The sequence below is a fragment of the Onychomys torridus genome, chromosome 23 (genome assembly GCF_903995425.1).
Source record: "Onychomys torridus chromosome 23, mOncTor1.1, whole genome shotgun sequence".
In the NCBI taxonomy this organism is placed as follows: domain Eukaryota; kingdom Metazoa; phylum Chordata; class Mammalia; order Rodentia; family Cricetidae; genus Onychomys; species Onychomys torridus.
Window position 1 is genome coordinate 9119955 of NC_050465.1, and position 19102 is coordinate 9139056.

The 19102-nt window shown below is 47.4% G+C and overlaps 1 protein-coding gene across 3 annotated transcripts in view; it reads right to left on the minus strand.

Annotated features, from left to right (window-relative positions):
- Positions 1-282: 282 nt before the first annotated feature.
- The window catches only part of LOC118572891 (high density lipoprotein binding protein), a 75132-nt gene continuing 56312 nt past the window's right edge, over positions 283-19102 (minus strand). For all 3 annotated transcript variants that reach the window (XM_036172713.1, XM_036172714.1, XM_036172712.1), the window contains exons 17-28: positions 16561-16779; positions 13528-13749; positions 13228-13446; positions 12576-12714; positions 10732-10886; positions 9746-9850; positions 9380-9514; positions 8031-8174; positions 3707-3892; positions 3084-3200; positions 2717-2842; positions 283-2589 (exon numbers count right to left, since the gene is read on the minus strand). In XM_036172713.1, coding sequence (XP_036028606.1) covers positions 2503-2589; positions 2717-2842; positions 3084-3200; positions 3707-3892; positions 8031-8174; positions 9380-9514; positions 9746-9850; positions 10732-10886; positions 12576-12714; positions 13228-13446; positions 13528-13749; positions 16561-16779 — 1854 coding nt within the window. In that variant the 3' untranslated portion in view covers positions 283-2502. The remainder of the gene's footprint in view (positions 2590-2716; positions 2843-3083; positions 3201-3706; positions 3893-8030; positions 8175-9379; positions 9515-9745; positions 9851-10731; positions 10887-12575; positions 12715-13227; positions 13447-13527; positions 13750-16560; positions 16780-19102) is intronic.

The window sequence follows — 19102 nt, forward strand, 5'->3', positions numbered from 1 at the left end:
GATGTTGCTGGTTTTGTAAAGACCATGCTGCTCCCCAGCAGAGCTGTCTCATGTAATAGTTCCGGGGCAGGCACTGACTGGGCTGGGAGGTTGAGTCAAGATGCAGGAGCAGGCAAGACTTCCTCATGGAGACAGCCCTGGACAGCCCACTGGAAGGGACAGAACAGTGCTGAGAATTGCTGGAGAATCACAACATGGATTAGGGAATTACCCAGGCCGCCGTGACCACTTAGTCACAAGGAGAGAATATAGATTTGATAAAATGAGTCTCATCACACTGCCTCTGGTTTCGGGTTTTATTTTAGAATTTATAAAATTCCAGTGTCATCCATATTCATGAGCCTTTACACATGTTTGCATATAATCTCCAAATTCCAAAGTTAAGGCCAAGGGATGGATGTAGCTATGGAAACATAGGACATGGAAGACATTCAACAAGGAGGAAAGGACACTCCCCACCCCTGCCTAGGCCCCTCAACAGCTTGGAGGCTGCAGGGAGGTGACCTGGGCACAGTCAATTTCATAGTCCTTATTAACAATCAGAGAAAAGGAGCGAGACCCTGAACAGTGTAGGGTAGGGCTTACATCTACAGCACTTAGCAATAAATGGAGATGTGCAAAATCCCGGTGATCACTTCAACTTTACCTTCTGGGGAAGGAAGAGACTGGGTGTTGTAGGATGACAATGAAGAGGATGAGGGGCTGGAAGGGCAGGAGGGAAGCAAGGTGTCCCCAGTGTCATGCAGATGGGAGAAAAGACAGCTCCAGGGAAAGCCCTCTCCCTGTCTCACCCACCTGGCTCAAGCTGCCAGCCTACTGTGCAAAGTAGATGTTCTTTCCCATCTCAGTGTCATCCTTAGAAATGGGTGCATGGGGCTGTTTCATCTACAGGGAACTGAAGTTAGACTTAGAAAAGCAGTTCTGGGTCCACTTAGGAGTTAGTCTACAGGCGGCCAAGCCTGAGTTACTAAACAGAGAGTGAGAGACTTGGGGAAGGTGTCACAGTACAGTGACAGTTCCCAGGGAAGGCCATGAGATGGGCACAGGTTGGCTTTTCTAGGAACCCAAGTATCTGGGGCAGGACATGTTGCTAATTGATCAGATGACCTGGAGATAAAAGACCTGTCCTCAGTCTCCACAACACAAGAGGGACACTTCTGCTGGGGAGCACTTTTCCTGGTGAGGGCTGGCCTAAAGCTGTGCTAGCTGGGGCCAGTGCTCCAAGCTAGCTCTTGCACCGGAGAAAAGGCCTCCCCCAGCTACAGCACCCCCTGTGCTGGGTCCTTTGTTTTCATTCTGCCTTTCCTTTTACTCCATGCTCAATGACAACCTCGACTGATGATACCTGCCCTTAAGCCTGTCCCTCAGGACTGCAGAAAGCATCCAGGTATGCCTGCCAGAGCCTACATGGTCAGGCTGGCTGGGAATGAGCACCCTGCTCTGGACCAGCCCTGAATCATGTGGGCTGAGGGAAAGCACAAGCTGTCACCCTCCTCAACTCAATGGCAAACCCAGAACCACCAGAAAAGTCTAAATCAGGAGGAGCCTTGGGGGTGGCACTAACCACATGAGAGTACTACCACACTGGCTGAGGTAGAAAGAAGGCAGCTGAACACGCGGTGTCTGGTCAGGCACAGGCTATGGGTTGTAGGAAAGCGGAGCTATCACTTAAGGTCAAGCCCTCTCCCACTACCAAAGAGAAGCTAGTCTCTACCTCCCCTTGCCCCCAAAGTCTCAAGCCACCCCAGTCCACTGTGACAGCCACAGGGAACCCAGATGGCATACACACAGCTGTGCCTCTAGGCTGCACATACCAGCTTGTGAGGCTGGAACTGCAGGAGAAGCCCCCTGATGCTTTCAGAACCCAAAGTGGGTGTCATCTGAGGACCCAGGTCACCCTCTACCTCTCGGCCCACTCTATCACCAGGACATCTGACCTCTTGCTGTCCAAAAACATGCCTTCCTCCTATCCTGTAGCCCGTGCTAAGCAGATTTTGACAGCTAATGGAAGCTGACTGCTTTCCACAAAGAGGAAGGTCTGGGTGACAGGTGGCGGGCAGGAGGGAGGTGGGAAAGGAAGAGGGCAAACGTTTTGGCTTTTATAAAGTCAAGGAAATTTATTTCCTGAGGTCATGACACAGGAAGTCAGCTCCTAGCCGCCGTGGAGCTCTGGTGTGAAGGTCAGAGTGCTGACTACATGCTGGGTGGACCAGGAAGCTGGAGTCTGTGATCACGAAATGCTCGATTACCTTGCTTAGTGTTTCACACAGTGGCGTGCCTGTCCCAGAGCACAGCATCAGGAGCAGACCCCTGAGCCTGCTGGGTGCTGACCAGGCCTGGAGAAGCAGCCACACAAGGCCGGCCCACCAGGCTTTGCTGCAAGACCTCGGGGAGGGGGAAGAGCATCAACAATTTACGAGGGTCCAGCTGCTGGGTCAGATTGAGACAAACCATTGTGTGGTTGGGTTTGGGCAGCAGGCTGGAAAGGTTTCTTTTTGATCATTATCGTTTGGGGCCCCAAGGGAGGGTCTTGGGAGCCACTTGAGCCCCAAAACTGGGAAATTCTTCAGAGCTGCTCATATCAGGAGCCTGTGGGGAGGGAGGACACAACTTAAGTACTGGGTGGCTCTCACTGACTTACAGATTCCAAAGTAACTCCATCCACACCCCACCAGCTTGGCCCATGGGAACAGGCAGTACAGAAATGCCCTCTGACCTTCTCGCTGTTGGAGGTCCAGGGAGCGTCTCGCACCACGAAGCCTTTGGACGGTGCCTTGGACTCTTCATGTACTGGGGGCTTCATGTAACCCTGCAGAGCCTCGCTGTCCACCACATCAGCCAGCTGCACGGCATAGGGGAGGTGGTACCCGTCAGCCTGCAGCCAGCCCAACCTGCTGACAGCTCTCCCGGGGCCACCTGCCCACCCCCTGCCCCTCCCTGCCTGTGGAACCATGTGAGTTACTTGGTTGTCACCTCAGGATTACGGCCAAACCTCTAGCTAGTCAAGGGACAGGGTGCTCCAGAGCTCAGCCCAGGCTGGCTTGAGGGAGGGCCCCTAAAGACTCTGTCTGCTCAGGACTCACATATTCCTCCTCTAGGTTGAGGATGTGGTCGATAGCTTCCTCCACATTCTCCGGGAGTCCTGTCACAGTGACACAGTTGGGGTCTGGAGCCCCACTCTGTGGGAAGCGTATGTCCACCTGGAAGAAGCAGGGTCAAAGGGCATTAAAGGAAGGACTCTGGGCCCAAGTACCACCATCAAACTTCTGTTTTTACTTAGTGAAGTATTTCCCTCTAAATTCAGGAAAACCTTAAAGTTTGGTTTTAGGGCTCTTCACTTAAGGAAGTCAGTCACCTGCATCATCCTGCCAGGACTACCTGGCTTCCTGAAGACAAAGGGAGCTGAGCGTGTGCATGACAGTCCCATCTTGCAGAAGAAAGGCATGGCAGATAGCCTAATGGCTCTGCTCTTCTAGTGGCCCTTTCTGTGAACCTTCCTCACCTGTGCTTACCAGTGACGTCAAGAGGGCAGCACCGTCCTACAGCTTACAGGGAAGTGTTCTGGTCCTAACACCCTAGAACCAAACACTCCTCCCTCCCAGCTCTGTGGTCGTGGTCAGTAGCATCGGCAGGTGTCCGCAGGTTTCCAGTGCCCTGAGAAGCACGGGAGTTCTCATTCTTGTGCTTCATTTGGCTCTGGACTCACCTTGAACTCATCCATGATTTTGCGGATGGCTTTGCCTCGAGCACCAATGATGCGGGCATGCACACGGTGGTCCAGTGGGACATCCTCAGAAACCATCTGCTCTAGCTCACCCACAATTTTCAAGATAGCATCACGGGCAGCTTCAGTGTTCTTCTCATACCCTGTGATGGTGATTTGGTCCTGAGGCTTCAAAAGAAGAATTCAGTCAAGAGAAGAGTGTGACTTCTCTGGGATGCCCCAGAATAAGCAGTGTGCTGACCTAGCAAGCTGGTCACGGTGCAGATGTGTGGATGGTGGCTAGATAGATGAATGCATCAGACCTCACCTTGGAAGAGATATGCATCCTCTCAGAAGAACAAAGTAGAAAACACATCGGTTAGAGGGTTAGAACGGTGGCCCTACAGTTAAGAGTGCTGGCTACACTTGCAGAGGACCAGAGGCCTCAGCGAATTCCTAGCACCCATGTCAGGCAGCTCAAACTGCCTGTGATTCCAGCTTCAGGAGGTCTGATGCCCTCTTCTGGCTTCTGTGGATACCTACACTCATGAGCTCACACACACACAGACATTTTAAAGTTAAAAATTAGGGCTGAAGAAATGGCTCAGTGGTTAAGAGCACTGGCTGCTCTTCCAGAGGATCTGGGTCCAATTCCCAGCAACCACATGGCAGCTCTCAACTGTCTGTAACTCCAGTTCTAGGGGATCTGACACCTTCACACAGACATACATGCAGGCAAAACACTAAAGCACATAAAATAATAAAAAAAAAAGTTGAAAATTAAATATTAGGGCTTTAATCTCAGTACTCGGGAGGTAGAGCTAGGTGGAGCTCTGTGAGTTCAAGGCCAGCCTGGTCTATCCAGGAAAGGCACCAAAACTATATGGATAAACCCTGTCTCGAAAAACAAGACAAAAAACCAAAATAAATAAATAAACAAATAAATAAAAAAATCTTGGAGAGATGGCTCACTAGTTATGAGTGTGCACTACTTTCATAAATGACCTGGGTTTGGTTCCCAGCGCTAAAAAAGCTACTCAACCATCCATAACTCCATATCTAACTAATGACCTCTTCTGGCTTTCTGGGGCAGTATACACACAGGGTACACATATATACACATAGGCAAAACACTCATACACTCAAAAAAATATATATATATTTTTTCTCTGTAGCTTTGGTGCCTGTCCTGGACTAGCTCTGTAGACCAGGCTGGCCTTGAACTCAGAGATCCACTTGCCTCTGCCTCCCGAGTGCTGGATTACAGGCGTGCGCCACCACCGCCCGGCAATGAAAATAAGGCTAAGAATTTGTTTTTTTTTCTTTTTGGAGCTGAGGATTGAACCCAGGGCCTTGCACTTGCTAGGCAATTGCTCTACCACTGAGCTAAATCCCCAACCCAAAAATAATTGTTTTAAAAATAAAACTGTAAACAAAACCACACACAAAGTAACATCCATTCAGCACTCATTCCTTCCCAAACCAAGAAAAAGATAGAAAGGAGGGTCAGGTGATGTGGTTCAGTGGGTAAAGGCACTAAAGTTTGATCCCTGGAGCTAAGATGGTGGAAGGAGAAAAATCACTCCCTCAAGTTGTTTTCTCTCTTTTTTAAAGAAAGACTTATTTATTTATTTATTATGTATACAGACAAGGGCACCAGATCTCATTACAGATGGTTGGGAGCCACCATGTGGGTGCTGGGAATTGAACTCAGGACCTCTGGAGGAGCAGTCGGTGCTCTTAACCTCTGAGCCATCTCTCTGGCCTCAAGTTGTTCAGTTGTTCTCTTATCGCCCCATGTGTGCAGTGGTGTGTGTGCATGCACCTGTACACACACGCACGCACGCACGCGCAAATAAACCTTAGGGGAAAAAAGGCTAGGAAGGAAACCTGATCATAAAGATGGAGGAAGTACCAGTAGGTGGGTTTAAGGAAAGCAGACATAAGGTTGGGGACTACTATAAAGCCAAGTTCTCAGCCCATTAGCCTTCTGCTTCTTTGGAGGTGTCCAGGACCCTTGGAGTCTCTCTGCTCACTCAGAGCCATCAGCACAGGCCTCCACATTTGAGCAGCAGACAGTTCAGGGACTATGGAAGGACACACGGGACCAAAGCAGCAGCAGTGTTTTCATCTCCAGGACAACAGGAAGAACACACAGAGACTACACAGAAACCAATATTGGAGTTATTTAACATTAGGAGGCAGAAAGATCCAGCCTGGGAGGGGAGCAAGAGATCTAGGAACTTGGGAAGAGAGAGGCAGCCAACCAAGAACTTCCTGTCCAGACTAAGGGAAAGGCCAGGCAGTGGATCCAAATAAGGGTAACCAAAACCAGGCATGCCATGGCTATGTCAGTCAGCATACTCCACAGAATCAGTTCTGCAAAGTAGAAGTGGAACTCTCACAGGAAAAAGCTGTCGATTTAAAGAGATTGGGGCTGGCAAGATGGCTCAGTCGGTAAAGGCACTTGTTGCCAAGTCTGATGAGTTCAATCTTTGGGACTTACATGGCCGGAAGAACAAACTGACTCCTACAAGTTATCTTCTGACCTCTACACACATGCTGTGGCATATGTGTGCCCCTATACATACATACATACATACATACATACATACATATATACATACATACATAAACAGAGGTGTCTGCTCTATTCTACTTGATTCACAGATTAGCTAAGTAGTCAAAATGGCAAAACAACTCAAAAAAATTAGTAATTACAGGGAACTGGAAGGAGTTAAGACATGGCGAGAACACCACACACACACACACACACACACATTTTGATATAATTTATACATACATATAAAATCTATTGTCACCGGGCAGTGGTGGCACATGCCTGTAATGCCAGCATTCGGGAGGCAGAGGCAGGTGGATTTCTGTGAGTTCAAGGTGAGCCTGGTTTACAGAGCTAGTCCAGGACAGGCTCCAAAGCTACAGAGAGAAACCCTGTCTCGAAAAACGAACAAACAAACAAAAACCTGTTGTCCTATGTCTCCCCCACATCTGGTGTGTGTGTGTGTGTGTGTGTGTGTGTGTGTGTGTGTGTGTGTGTGTGTGTGTAAATTGAGGGCTGGAAAGATAACTCAGCTGTTAAGAACACTGGCTGCTCTTCCAGAGGACCCAGGTTCAATTCCCAGCACTGACACTGTAGCTAATAATGATCTGTGCTCCAGGTTCCAGGGGATCTGATGTCCTCTTCTGACCTCTGCCAGCACCAGGCACATATCTGGTGCATAGACATATATGCAGGCAAAATGCCCACCAGAGTGGAACCAAGCGAGGAGCTGAGAGTTACCCTTCACACGGTTTTATGTATAGTAGGAGGCTATGCAGAGCTCATCAGGGACCATGGCAAGTGGAATGGGGGATGCAGAGAATCTAGAACTGGCTGGCTTTTGTCCACCTGTTTCCAGTAGCTCAATGGAGCCTGGCCACAAAGTCTTGGGCACTTGTAGACATAGTGTGCGCATACATAGGCATGACGGCTCAAGAAGGAACCAGCTGGAGGTTCAGGCTCGGCTCTCAGGAGTGCCACAGTTGGCACAGGGAGCATAAACTGCCCTGTACCCCAGGTAACAATTTGAGGAAGCACATACAGCTGGCAAGCACTACGCCCTGGTCCATAACTGGAGCTGAAGTCAGATTCTGAGACAGCTGTCCCTCTGACTTAGGCACTTGTTTCCTGCTGGACAAATCGCAGAAGCTGCCTAAGTATACTTCCCAAGTCAAGCAGGGCATAGTAGTGCAGGCCTTTAATCTCAGCACTCAGGAGGCAGAGGAAGATAGATCTCTTTGAGTTCAAGGCCAGCCTGTTGTTTTTATCTAAGTTGTGCTATTTACCAATAAAGATTCAGGAGTCAGATATTGGGGTGAAAACCTGCTAGATCAGAGAAGCTGAAAAGTACTAGCTGAATTTCCTTTCCGGCTGGAGAACCAGCAAGAGCGTCTCTCGTCTCTCCACTTGTCCCAAACCAAAAAGGCCCATGAGCCTATAAGTCCCTCCCTACTCCTTCCTGTGCCTCTCTCCATCTTCCTGGGTCTTCCATACTCTCTATGGCTAATTCTTGTCAACTAGTCACTGGCTCCACCCCATGATCTAAAGGTTCATTTTATTCACACAGTCTCAGACTTTCATAGCTCTAACTAATATCCTGCAACACTAGCCTATTCCACATATGGAGCTTCAAGATAGCCAAGGCTACAGAGACCTTGTCTCAATAACAACATCAACAACAATAAAACCCAGGTCAAGGCAAGAAGGTCCAACAAGATTCCACCTGCCTAACTGTTCTAATCACATCATCTGAGATGCTCATCTTACCTGGTTCCCATCATCTTTATCAGGAAACTGGATGTTCACGTCATGCTCCAAGCGGATCTGGGTGATCACTGCCCCCTTTCTCCCAATAATTTTGGGATGGTATTTGGGGTCTACAGTGACGCTCAGCTTAAAACTCCTTAAAGCCTACAATGAAGCGAGAATGAGGCAGAGGACACACGGAGAGAAAGGGAGGGGGGGAGAGGGAGGGAGAGGAGAGAGAGAGAGGAGAGGAGAGAGAGAGAGAGAGAGAGAGAGAGAGAGAGAGAAACCATGAGTATGAGCACTTGTATTTAAGGCTAAGTCACTTCTACCCAGGTCCCACTTCCAGCTTGATTTTTTTTTTTTTTTTTTTTTTGGTTTTACAAGACAGGTTTCTTGGGGTTGGGGATTTAGCTCAGTGGTAGTGGCAGAGCGCTTGCCTAGCAAGCGCAAGGCCCTGGGTTCGGTCCTCAGCTCTGGGGGTGGGGGTGGGGGGACCAAACCAAACAACAAGACAGGGTTTCTCTGTAGCTCTGGCTGTCCTGGAACTCACTCTGTAGACCAGGCTGGCCTTGAACTCACAGAGATCCCTGCCTCTGCCTCCCAAGTGATTAAAGGTGTGCACCACCCCCCACCCCCGCCCCCGATTTTTAAAACACGAGCCAGAAGCTCTGATGCTCGCTAACAGGACGCCTGTAGCCTGGTGGTCAGAAGACTAGGCACTACTTCGCTGCCACTTCCAATCGCCTGCTACAGAACTAGGTCTTGCTCATGTGTCACCCAGGACGTAACTGGCTCTAAAGAGGCTGATGCCTGTCAGATGGGCGAGACGTCAGTTGCCTCTTTCAGTTCTGTTTCTACTTCCTGATTTATGAACCAGGATCTGATGGATCAGTTTGAATAAAATCTTCCAGGTCTTTTAGGGCTGGAGTACAGAAAAGGCCAAGGCAGTAAGGGCCTATGGTCCACAGGGCAGATAAGATAGTCCAGGACCTCCACAGCCTAAGGCTAGAGCTGCACCAGAGAACAGCCAGAATGTGCACAAGCTTCTGAGCTGTGTGCTACACACACACACTCTCTCTCTCTCTCTCTCCTTACGAAGGGTCAGTTCCCAGACTCCACTAACTCCTGAGCAGCATGTCTCTCAGAATTTTTCATAGAGCACTCTGCCAGAGGCACAGGAGCAAGCTACTTGTCCCTGTGATGAGGTACTATCTTCCTCCCTTTTGTAGGAGCTGATATATCAAAATATTTCTCTTGATTTGGGGAGTAAGAGAAACTTTGCCTTTAGTCTTCCATAGCAGGACCACCAGACTCCAGCACCACACCGCTGACACCTGGCCCAGGCAGGCAGCCTTGTTCTCGCTCACCCGGTCTTCCTGCTCAGCCTGCAGCTCCTTTACTCGCTCCAACAGCCCCATCTTAGCCCTGTCCAAATGTGCTGCGAGGCCAGTGATAGCGATGATGTCTGACTGCAGTTCGGGAGCTGGTACATGTATATTCACCTGTCACAACAGAGTCACCTTGATGTCTAGAGGACCAAGATGGAAAGGGAGTAATGCTCACCGGCCTTGGGGACTGAGGAAGACTGGGAGGAAGACTAGTGATTGACTGGACAACAAAGGAGGCAGAGCCAATATACACTGATGAAGAACATTAGCGTCAGAGAGCCATGAGCTCTTCTCCAGATTGACAGTCCCCACCACATAGTATAGCACCCAGTGAACATTCTCTACCTCAAATTCATCCATCATCTTGCGGATTCCACTTCCTTTCTGCCCAATGACATAGCGGTGAAGATCAAAGGGCACCTCTACCTCAATGGTGACGGGAACCAGGGCCTAGAAGGACAATGGTAGACATGAGGCTAAGAGTTGAAGGCAGAACAGCCTCATGAGCTCAAGGCCAACAGCCCTGAAGACAATAGTGTACCCTTCAGAACCTGCTGTCAGTGTGACCGGATGACAGACCACACAGACCTCCATATACAATGAACAAGACAGGACAGGGAGCCCAGTCTAAAGTAATGCTGGCAGAGGATTTACTCTTGCACCTCACTTTCCTTTTGCACGATAGCAGGCCAAGGCCCACTGGGAAGACACAGCATAGAAGCCCAGCTCTTTTATGCCTCTGTGGTTGTGACAACTTTGCCAAAGCCTGTGTGGGCTGCGATGGAGTCTCCTGGACAGGTGGATCAGTTATCTGCATTCAAGTCCCCACATGTACACGTACTGTCTATCACCCATTCTCCCCAGTCTCTGCTCCTGCACAGCACCTATTTCTGTCAGTCAACAGGTAGTACCATGCAGGCACTGTCTGTAAACTGTCATGGTGCTCACAAGAGGACTTGACACATAACTCATGGTTATGGAAAACCTGAGGTAGACTATCTCTACTTCAGTTGGGAAGGGAATGGATAGACGGTAGATAGACAAGAGGGGACTGAGGCTAGAGTTCACAGTCACCCATTGCTAACAAGATCCTTTTACAAATTCCATGACTATGGCCTAAGAGGCTAGGCCCTAACACTGCTGTCAGGGAATAAACTGTAGAATCCTGAGTCCTGGTGAAAAGAAATGGCCTCCTTGGGCTGTGTGACCAGCCCAGAAAGGCATAGAGCAAATGCTTGCACTTTTAGGACCGACACAATAGGATCTACTGTCTGCTGCCACCCGGGCAGAGTCTGAACCATCAAGGAAGAGAAAGAGTGAGGCAAACGCACCTCCAGAGCTTCCTTGGCAGCCTCGCATTTCTCTTTCCGGCCAGAGATGATGATGATGTCACACCTCCTGGGAGAGCCAGGGTCAGTCTCTTTGGCCTCTCTGCCCTCTCCAGCCTCATCTCCATTCTCCTGGATGGAGGGCTCTACACTGTGAACTAGGAATAAAGGGGAAAGCCTAGTTGACAACTGCAGAGGTGTAAGTCACATACACTAACGAGTCCCAGCTGAGCAGAGAAGGTCTACTGCTTGGGGAGGCTGTGATGTAGGAGACTGGTACGTAGGAGCTCAGTCCCAGTGACCTTGCTCTGGACAGGTAATGGCAGAGTTTCAGAGATTTGGGAAAGATAACAAGGGAGAAGACAAGACAGGCCCATGATAGTTCCTCATGCCAGAAAGAAAAGCCCCCAAACAAAGGGGCATGCCACTAGGATACAAACAAGGTGGAAAGGGGTTCTAGCTTGTAAATGCCCAGATAATATGAACCCACATACATCAGAGTGAGCTAACAGGAGAGTCAACAAACGACGGGAGAACTATCACTGGAATTAAGCTGGGCAAGAGTAGCTCTGAAGATATCATTAACTCTAGCAATTTAGAATACTATGAATAATGTAATAAAACTATGTGATACTAGGTATGATCTTGATGAATATGCCAAGGTTAAGTCAAAGGTTCTTAGGAATCACCCACTGATAAAAGTAAACATATAAATGCATACTCAAAGTCAGAAAATGTAACTATAATTGGGGGCAAGGGCACCTAAGAAAACACACTACAACTCTTTATGCTATTCTATGCAGTTTTTCCTCTGTAAGTGTTTCAACATTAAAATGTAGAGAACAGATTACTCAGGTGTGAAATCCATAAAGCAACATGGCTAAGATTCCTCATAAATGGCCCGTATCCTCAGGAAAATGGACTGGAGTAATTGTGTGACAAGCACCGTGGACACCAAGTCAATGACAGTAGAGTACACATCAATAGGAAAGCCCACACCCTGTGTTTCACACATGCAAAGCAGGCAGAGGAAGGTTCATACATGACACTTCCTTGGTAACTAACCACATTAATTCTTGTCTTCAACCAAAGCTTCCTGTTACCAACTACCCAAGTAGAACAAGGTAACAAAGCATGGTTAGGCTTAAGGCCTTTCTGGAACAGATATGAGGTACCTCAAAGAGGCTAGGAAAGGATGTATCTGCACTGGAGGGAGGGAGGGAGGGAGGGAGGGAGGGAGGGAGAGAAGAAGAAGAAAAAGAAGAAAAGAGAGAGGGGAGAGGGAGAGGGGAGAGGGGAGAGGGGAGAGGGGAGAGGGAGAGGGGAGAGGGGAGAGGGGAGAGGGAGAGAGAGAGAGAGAGGAAGAAGAAGAAGAAGAAGAAGAAGAAGAAGAAGAAGAAGAAGAAGAAGAAGAAGAAGAAGAAGAAGAAGAAGAAGAAAGAGAGAGAGGGGAGGGGGGAGAGAGAGGGAGAGGGGAGAGAGAGAAAGAGAGAGAGAGAGAGAGAGAGAGACAGAGAGTGAGAGTGTGTGTGTGCAGGGTTCTTTGGGCTGAGCAAACACCCCACTATTACACAAATAATGTCCTAGAAAAGAGTGGAACTAGACTCTCAGCAATTTCCTAGGTAAGACAAAGGAAGCTCTTGGCCCCTTTATGGGGCCCTGTCCTGTCCTTTACAGACCAGGATGATGGGCCTGAAATCCATGCTAGCATCCATCCAAGCACCATTCCAGTGTCAAAACAGGGGTCAAGAAAGCATCACCAGGACCGACTCATCTGACAACGCTAAGGGCAGTGATGGTTAGTTACCACTGATGTGACACCACATCCTAAGCTTAAGAAGACCTACCTGGGTTCTCCTCTCTGTCTGGGAACTTAATTTGAACATTGAAGTCCCTAGTGATCTGCTGGATTCTTGAACCTTTGGGGCCCATGACAGATCGATGGAACTTCTGAGGGATAGCACATTCCACCGTCACTTGAGCTTCCTGAAGGTGGATACAAGAAAGAGCAAAGGTCAAATTCTACAAGTCAATGTATAGCAGCATTCTCCCTACCATCTCCCCCACTAGTCCCAAACCACCTTGTATGAAGTGAACCTAGAGATCCCAGCAGGACTGGGTGGGGGGGACACAGGGTAGGGGGCAGGCCTCCTGCAGTGAGTTCTAGTGGAAAAGATACCCACAACCTACAGCACAATTTTTATCACACGGTCTGAATATACAATGCCTGCTTTACATACAAGAAGTGCTGCCTCACCGCAGCAAGCTGCCCATGCGACACTGTCTATTGGTGGGCAGTCACTTTAGACACAGCCTTGGGCTCAGTAAAGAAGCAGAGGGGCATAAGGCCTTGCAGGGAAGACCATGAGGGAGTGGAGAAGAGACACTCTCAAGGCTGTCTTGGTGATTTCATGCGAGGTGCTTTAACGTGACTGCTCTATGGATTCACTGACACACAATGGTCATCAGAGCCCAATCAAGAGCCCCTTGGGCACTCACCAGATCCTCAATGATTTCCTGAATGCGCTTTTTGGCTGCCTCCACACAGTCCTTGGCACCCTTGAGGGTGACTTTGTCACTCTGTGTGCCTGAGCGTGGGAAGCTGACCATCACCCCACCATATTCTTCAGCAATCTCTCGTAATACCTGCCCTCTTCGGATAACAAAATGGCGGTGGTGCTTGGGCTCCACCAGCATGTAGTCTTCAACCACATTATCCTGTGGTAAGAAAGGAGGAACTGAAGAAGACCTATTCTACCATGGCATGATCAGCATTGACTGCTAAGGCCTGTGACCTACCAGGTTCTGGATCAGTGCTTCCAGCTCCTTCTGGGCCTCACGGACAGCATCCTCCTTCCCTATGATTGTGATCAGGTCCTGGTCTTTATCCTCAGCAGCTGGGAATATGATTCGGGCTCCAGTACTGTCACGCACCTTTCGGATTTTACCTCCTCCTTTGCCAATGAGGAATTTGTGGTATTCTGGCTTGGCTCGGATGTCCACGGTAAAACTCTTGGTTTGCTGCAGAAACAAACTGCATGAATGTTTGCTCCTCACAGCCTGCCAGGACCACAGTGTGTGAATAAAGAGTCCCGAGAAGTAGGGTGGGCTCTCCTTATGCATCTGCAGTGTCCCGTGTTTTACCAATGCCTCACACCCATTGGAATTATCACACCTAGTACCTCAGTAAACAGGAACACCGAGACAGTCAGTTTTCTCCATAGCCACCAGAAAGATGCACAAATAACTCATGTTATCAGCAATGACCAACCTTCCCTAAGCCATTTGTTACCCACCAGAGGCTTGCTGCGTGTGCTGGCAAACTAGCAGAGTGCAAGCCCTGAGGAGAGCAGGGTGTCCTGGGCTGAGGCTCTCCCACCTTTTCATATACTTCCAGACCAAACACACATCAAGTATTCCAAAGGCCAGCCCTGTTCCTTCCCAGCCCTACAGACTAGCCAGCACACAACAGCAACTCACCAGCTCAAGCTTGGAGAACCACCAGCTATAAAGGCCACAGCTGAAACAGGGCCCTCACTCACGGTAGCCCAAAGGCCATTTTGCACCAAGAAAGCAGGACACAACAAAAGCTAGACACAGGTGTATGTCTGTCAGACTTGTAAATTAGAGAAAACAGAAGATCCACAGAGCCAGCCTGACTGCCCTTGGATGTGTCACCTGGCCCACAGCATGGAGAAGATGAGGAAGAAAGGACTCGGTGGACCACTGATTCTGTTAAAGCACTGATTTCACCAAATACTACCATCCAGATCTATTACTCCTCAGATAAAAATGTTCATAAACAACATTGTTTAAAACTAATGTGGTGGCAAACACTTGCAACCCCAGCCTAAGAGGCTGAGGCAGAAGGATCTTAAATTTGACACTGGATCTGTTGCATATACACAAAGGTAAATCAACTAGGCAAATCCAGTCCAACATTATGTAAAACCAAGAGGTTGGCTAAATCATCACCAACAAAATAAAAGCAAATAGGATACCAAGGATGGATATTCAGTATGTGTAGACCACGAGTCTGGCAAAGTCGAATATTCACTTCCTCATCTAAGGGTCAGCTAGGCAAGGCTGCCCATTACCTCTTCCACAGAGGTTAGGGGAACACAAGAGCCTACTCAAAGACATGTGCGTTTTACATACAAGACAAAAATGTACAAAGATGTCCTAAGAATTAGTAAGTATTCAGTATGTATAAATATTAAATGTATATTTATTAAATGTGTATTTAGTATGTATAAATATAAATAATAAATGTATCTCTACATGCCAAAACAGAGATAATAATAGTTGAGTCCAAAGGATCAGAACAGCCAAGCAATTTTTAATAAAAATTTTAACAAAAATTTTTTGGAGTGTGCACATGTTTGTAGGTTCAACATTCAACATTGGATGTTTTTCCTAATTATCCTTCACTTTATATTAAGATAGGCTCTCTGGGAGAACTTGGAGCTTGCTATTTCTGCTAGTGTGACTAGCCATCTAGCTCTGGAGATTTTTCTGACTCTGCTGCCCAAGAATTAAGATTATAGATGGGCTGCCACACTCACCTGGCTTTTATATGGGTTTTGAGGATTCAAACTCTGGTCCTCATAGTTTTATGGTAAGCCATCTATCTCCCTAGCCCATGAAAAATTTCCTTTTAGATTGAAAAAAAAAAAAAAAGTATCTCTGCATATATCTGTGCACACATGTGCAGTTGCCCACAGAGGCTAGAAGATGGTGTTGAATCTCCTGGAGTCAGAGTTACAGGAGGCTGTCAGCCATATGGTGGCATGGATGCTGGGAACTGAACTCTAGTTCAGAGAGTAAGAGCAGTAAGTACTTAACCACTGAACTACCCCTAAGTGGCCCCTTAGCCCAATAATTAAAAAACTAAGGGACCACACTTGAAGGAAGGAGTAGTCCCCATCAGCTGACATGTTGGCTTGTAAGGTTGGCCATCCCAAACCTGAGGTGCTATGCAAGTAGAAAGGTGCACAAGATTGTGTTTGGTTGGTTTTTTTGAGACAGGTCTCACTATGTACCCCTTACTGGCCTGGAACTCAAGAGATGTGCCTCCCTCTGCCTCCAAACTGTTGGGATTAAAGGCGTGCACCACCATGCCAGCCCATGGGGGTTGACAGAAGGACCCAAGGAGAGTCTTTGGGAAAAGGTGGTAGCTAATAAATTTTTGCTGGTGGTGGTGGTGGCACACATCTTTAATCCCAGCACTCGGGGGCGGGGTGTGGGGTGTGTGTGTGTGTGTGTGTGTGTGTGTGTGCGCGGCAGAACCAGGTGGATCTCTGTGAGTTCAAGGCCAGCCTGGTCTACAAAGTGAGTTCCAGGAAAAGGTGAGAAGCTACACAGAGAAACCCTGTCTCGAAAAACATAAAACAAACAAAAACAAAACAAAAATTTCTCATGGCAGCAGAGGTCAGAGGACTGTTTGTCAAATCCCAGAACTACACATTAAGAATTTTGAGTTTTCAAGCCCATGGGAGATTCCCTGCCCCGCCCCCCTTCTGAACAGGGAGACAGAGGAGGGAGGGGAAACTGCACTCAGTATACGAAAGAGCTGAAAAAAAAAATGGAATTAGTGTCATAGAAAAAAATTTTTTTTGAGTTTTACAGTAAGTCATTATTTTAATCCCTCCTGAAACCTTAACTGCTCCCTGGATCCAAACCCCCGCCTTAGTGATTCAAAGACCTTCTAATCCCCTGTGTATGGGCATTTGTATACATACATGCCTACTATAAAGCTGTTTTCTTACCTGCACAAAGAAAGAACACTCAAGGCTTTCCATCCCGAGAAAGGGAGTGTCAGCAGTGACTCACCTTCTCCTCAGCCAGGTGCAGGAGCTGCTTCTTGGCCTTCTCTACATCTGAGGAGGGACCCCTGATGACAACTGTGTCACTTCCAGAGCCCTCCACAGGAAAGTGAATGTGGACTCCACCACATTCCTCCATGATGGAGCGGATCAGACGGCCCTTTGTGCCAATGAGAGAGTTGTGAAGTTTGGCAGGGATTGAGACCTCCACCTCAGCTATGTTGGCCTGAAATCAAATAGAACATTAAGAGGAAGTTACATTGTTGTGTGGTGAGAAAAGGCCAGAAGAAAAGAATGCAGCTACAGCCTGAAAGTGTTTGAAAAATAGGATAGGGGGAGACTTTCTAAGGCGGCTGGGTGTAGGCCAGCAGGAAGACATAAACAGTGTTAATAGGAAAACCATGACTTTAGACTATGTAATGCTAGATCTGTTGCCTTAGTCAATTCTGCAGGTGGCTGGCAGGTGAATTAATATGTGTGTTGTAGAATATTTTAAGGTGTGTTTCTTTTGTTTATGTTGCATTTGTTTAACTCCGTGGAGCTGCGTTACTTTGCCTGTCTAAGATTTACAGAAGAGAATGGGAAAAGCCCAGAGGCAAAAGGTAGATGGGATAAATTAAGGAAAGCTGGCAAGAAACAAGCCAAGCTAAGGCCGCACATTTATAATTAAGGATAAGCCTCTGTGTGATTTATTTGGGAGCTAGGTGGTGGGTCTCCAAAAGAGCAAAAACAAACAACATATGTCTATAAACAAATTTTCTTATTAAAACAAAGACTCTGATTTTAGTCAAGATGAAATAAAGACTGAATTTACTCTTTACCTAAAAAAGTGGTTTTAAAAACACTGGTGATGAGAAACAGGCAAGGTGAACCACAAGAGGCGAGGAAACAGCTATCAGTCAGGAATGAGGTAGTGTGAATACACAGACTAGAGCCTAACTAGGGCAGCATGGATTAAAAAAACCTGAGAAATAGAGACCACTTATCTACGGACCTACACAGATATTACCTGGGTGGAGGAGGAGCCTAGGACTAAAAGGGATGGTATCTGCATCCCACCTTCAGTAGATGACATGGTGGTGAGTCTTGAGTCTATGCTTAGCAGAAGGTACTTGGACCCAAACTAGATACAATCAGGTGTGATCCTGTCTAACCACCCTAAAGGAACAAATGGTTTCTCAGTAACTTAAAAGTTCAAAAGCATATGAATGTATGCAACAACAATAATATCAGTCACTAATTTGACTTATGGGGATGTGTTGTATAAAGACTTCTCAACTAAAATCTTTCTCTCTAGGCTGGGTGTAGTGGCACACAACTTTAATCCCAGGTAGAGGCAGGTGGATTTCTGTTGAGTTTCAATCTAAGCAAGGCTAAGTAGTCAGACCCAGTCTATAAACAAAAACAAGTTCTCTTTTGGAAGAGGCTCAAATCTCAGAAAGTAAATGAAATTTATAAAGCTCGGGAATTAAAAAGAAAAAAGAAAAAACAAAAAACCCTCTAGAGTCTCAGGAAGGTCTTGAAACTTCCAAGATTCACAAGGACCTTCTCTAAAGTTAGATATGCAGTAATAATTGCAGGGAGAGGAAGTTTTCTAACTGTCCAAGTGGTGCAGTGAGGTCCAAGGATGCCACTATCACAAGAGGTTACCCATGTACCTGTAAGTTCTCATTCATGGTCTGTAAAATGAGCAATAAACTCACGGGTTCACCAAATTGGACTTTGGTGTACTGGTTACATCAGTGTGTTGCTGTTGCCATTATCTAGTGAGAAAAGATACTTGCTATGTCTCCCCAGAAAGTCACACAACTGGATGATTCCAGGGGTGTACAGTTATCATCAAACTGCACAATGAAAACATTTCTAGCTTACTGCATTTTAATTTTTTTAAAAGCTAAACAAAATTCAGTGGGCACTGTGTGATACAGTTTGCTTTCCTGTTTATAATCCTTCTGTGTAGGATGTGTGTGAGTATAGACACACATATGGAGGTCAGAGACAATCCTGGGTCACAGGGTTTCTTTTTACCCACTACATATGCTAGGCTGGCTGGTCTATGAGATTCTGGGGATTCTCTTGTCTCCAGTTCCCATCTCAATGTATGTATGCACACTGCAAGTACAGATGTGTACTATCGCACCTGGCTTCAACAAGATTTCTGAGGCTCTGAAACCATGTACTTAAGTTTGCTCAGCAAGTACTTTATCCACTGAGCCACCAGCCCCAGAAATGATTTTCTGGTACAAAAATTAACAAAAGGAAAATGTCTAAGCAGGGTGGTGCACGCCTTCAATTCCAGCACTGGGGAGGCAGAGGCAGAGGCAGGTGGATCTTTGAGTTCAAGGTCTGGTCTACAAAATGAGTTCCAGGACAGACAGGGGTACACGGAGAAAGACTGTTTCGAAAAACTAAACCAACCCAACCCAACCTCCCCCCAAGAAGGAAAGAAGTCTAATAAAGGTAACACTGGGTCAGACACAAGGACAAGTGGCACCACTGCTGCAGTATCAGGAACTGGGAAATGGAAGCAGAGAGCTGTTGACCACTTG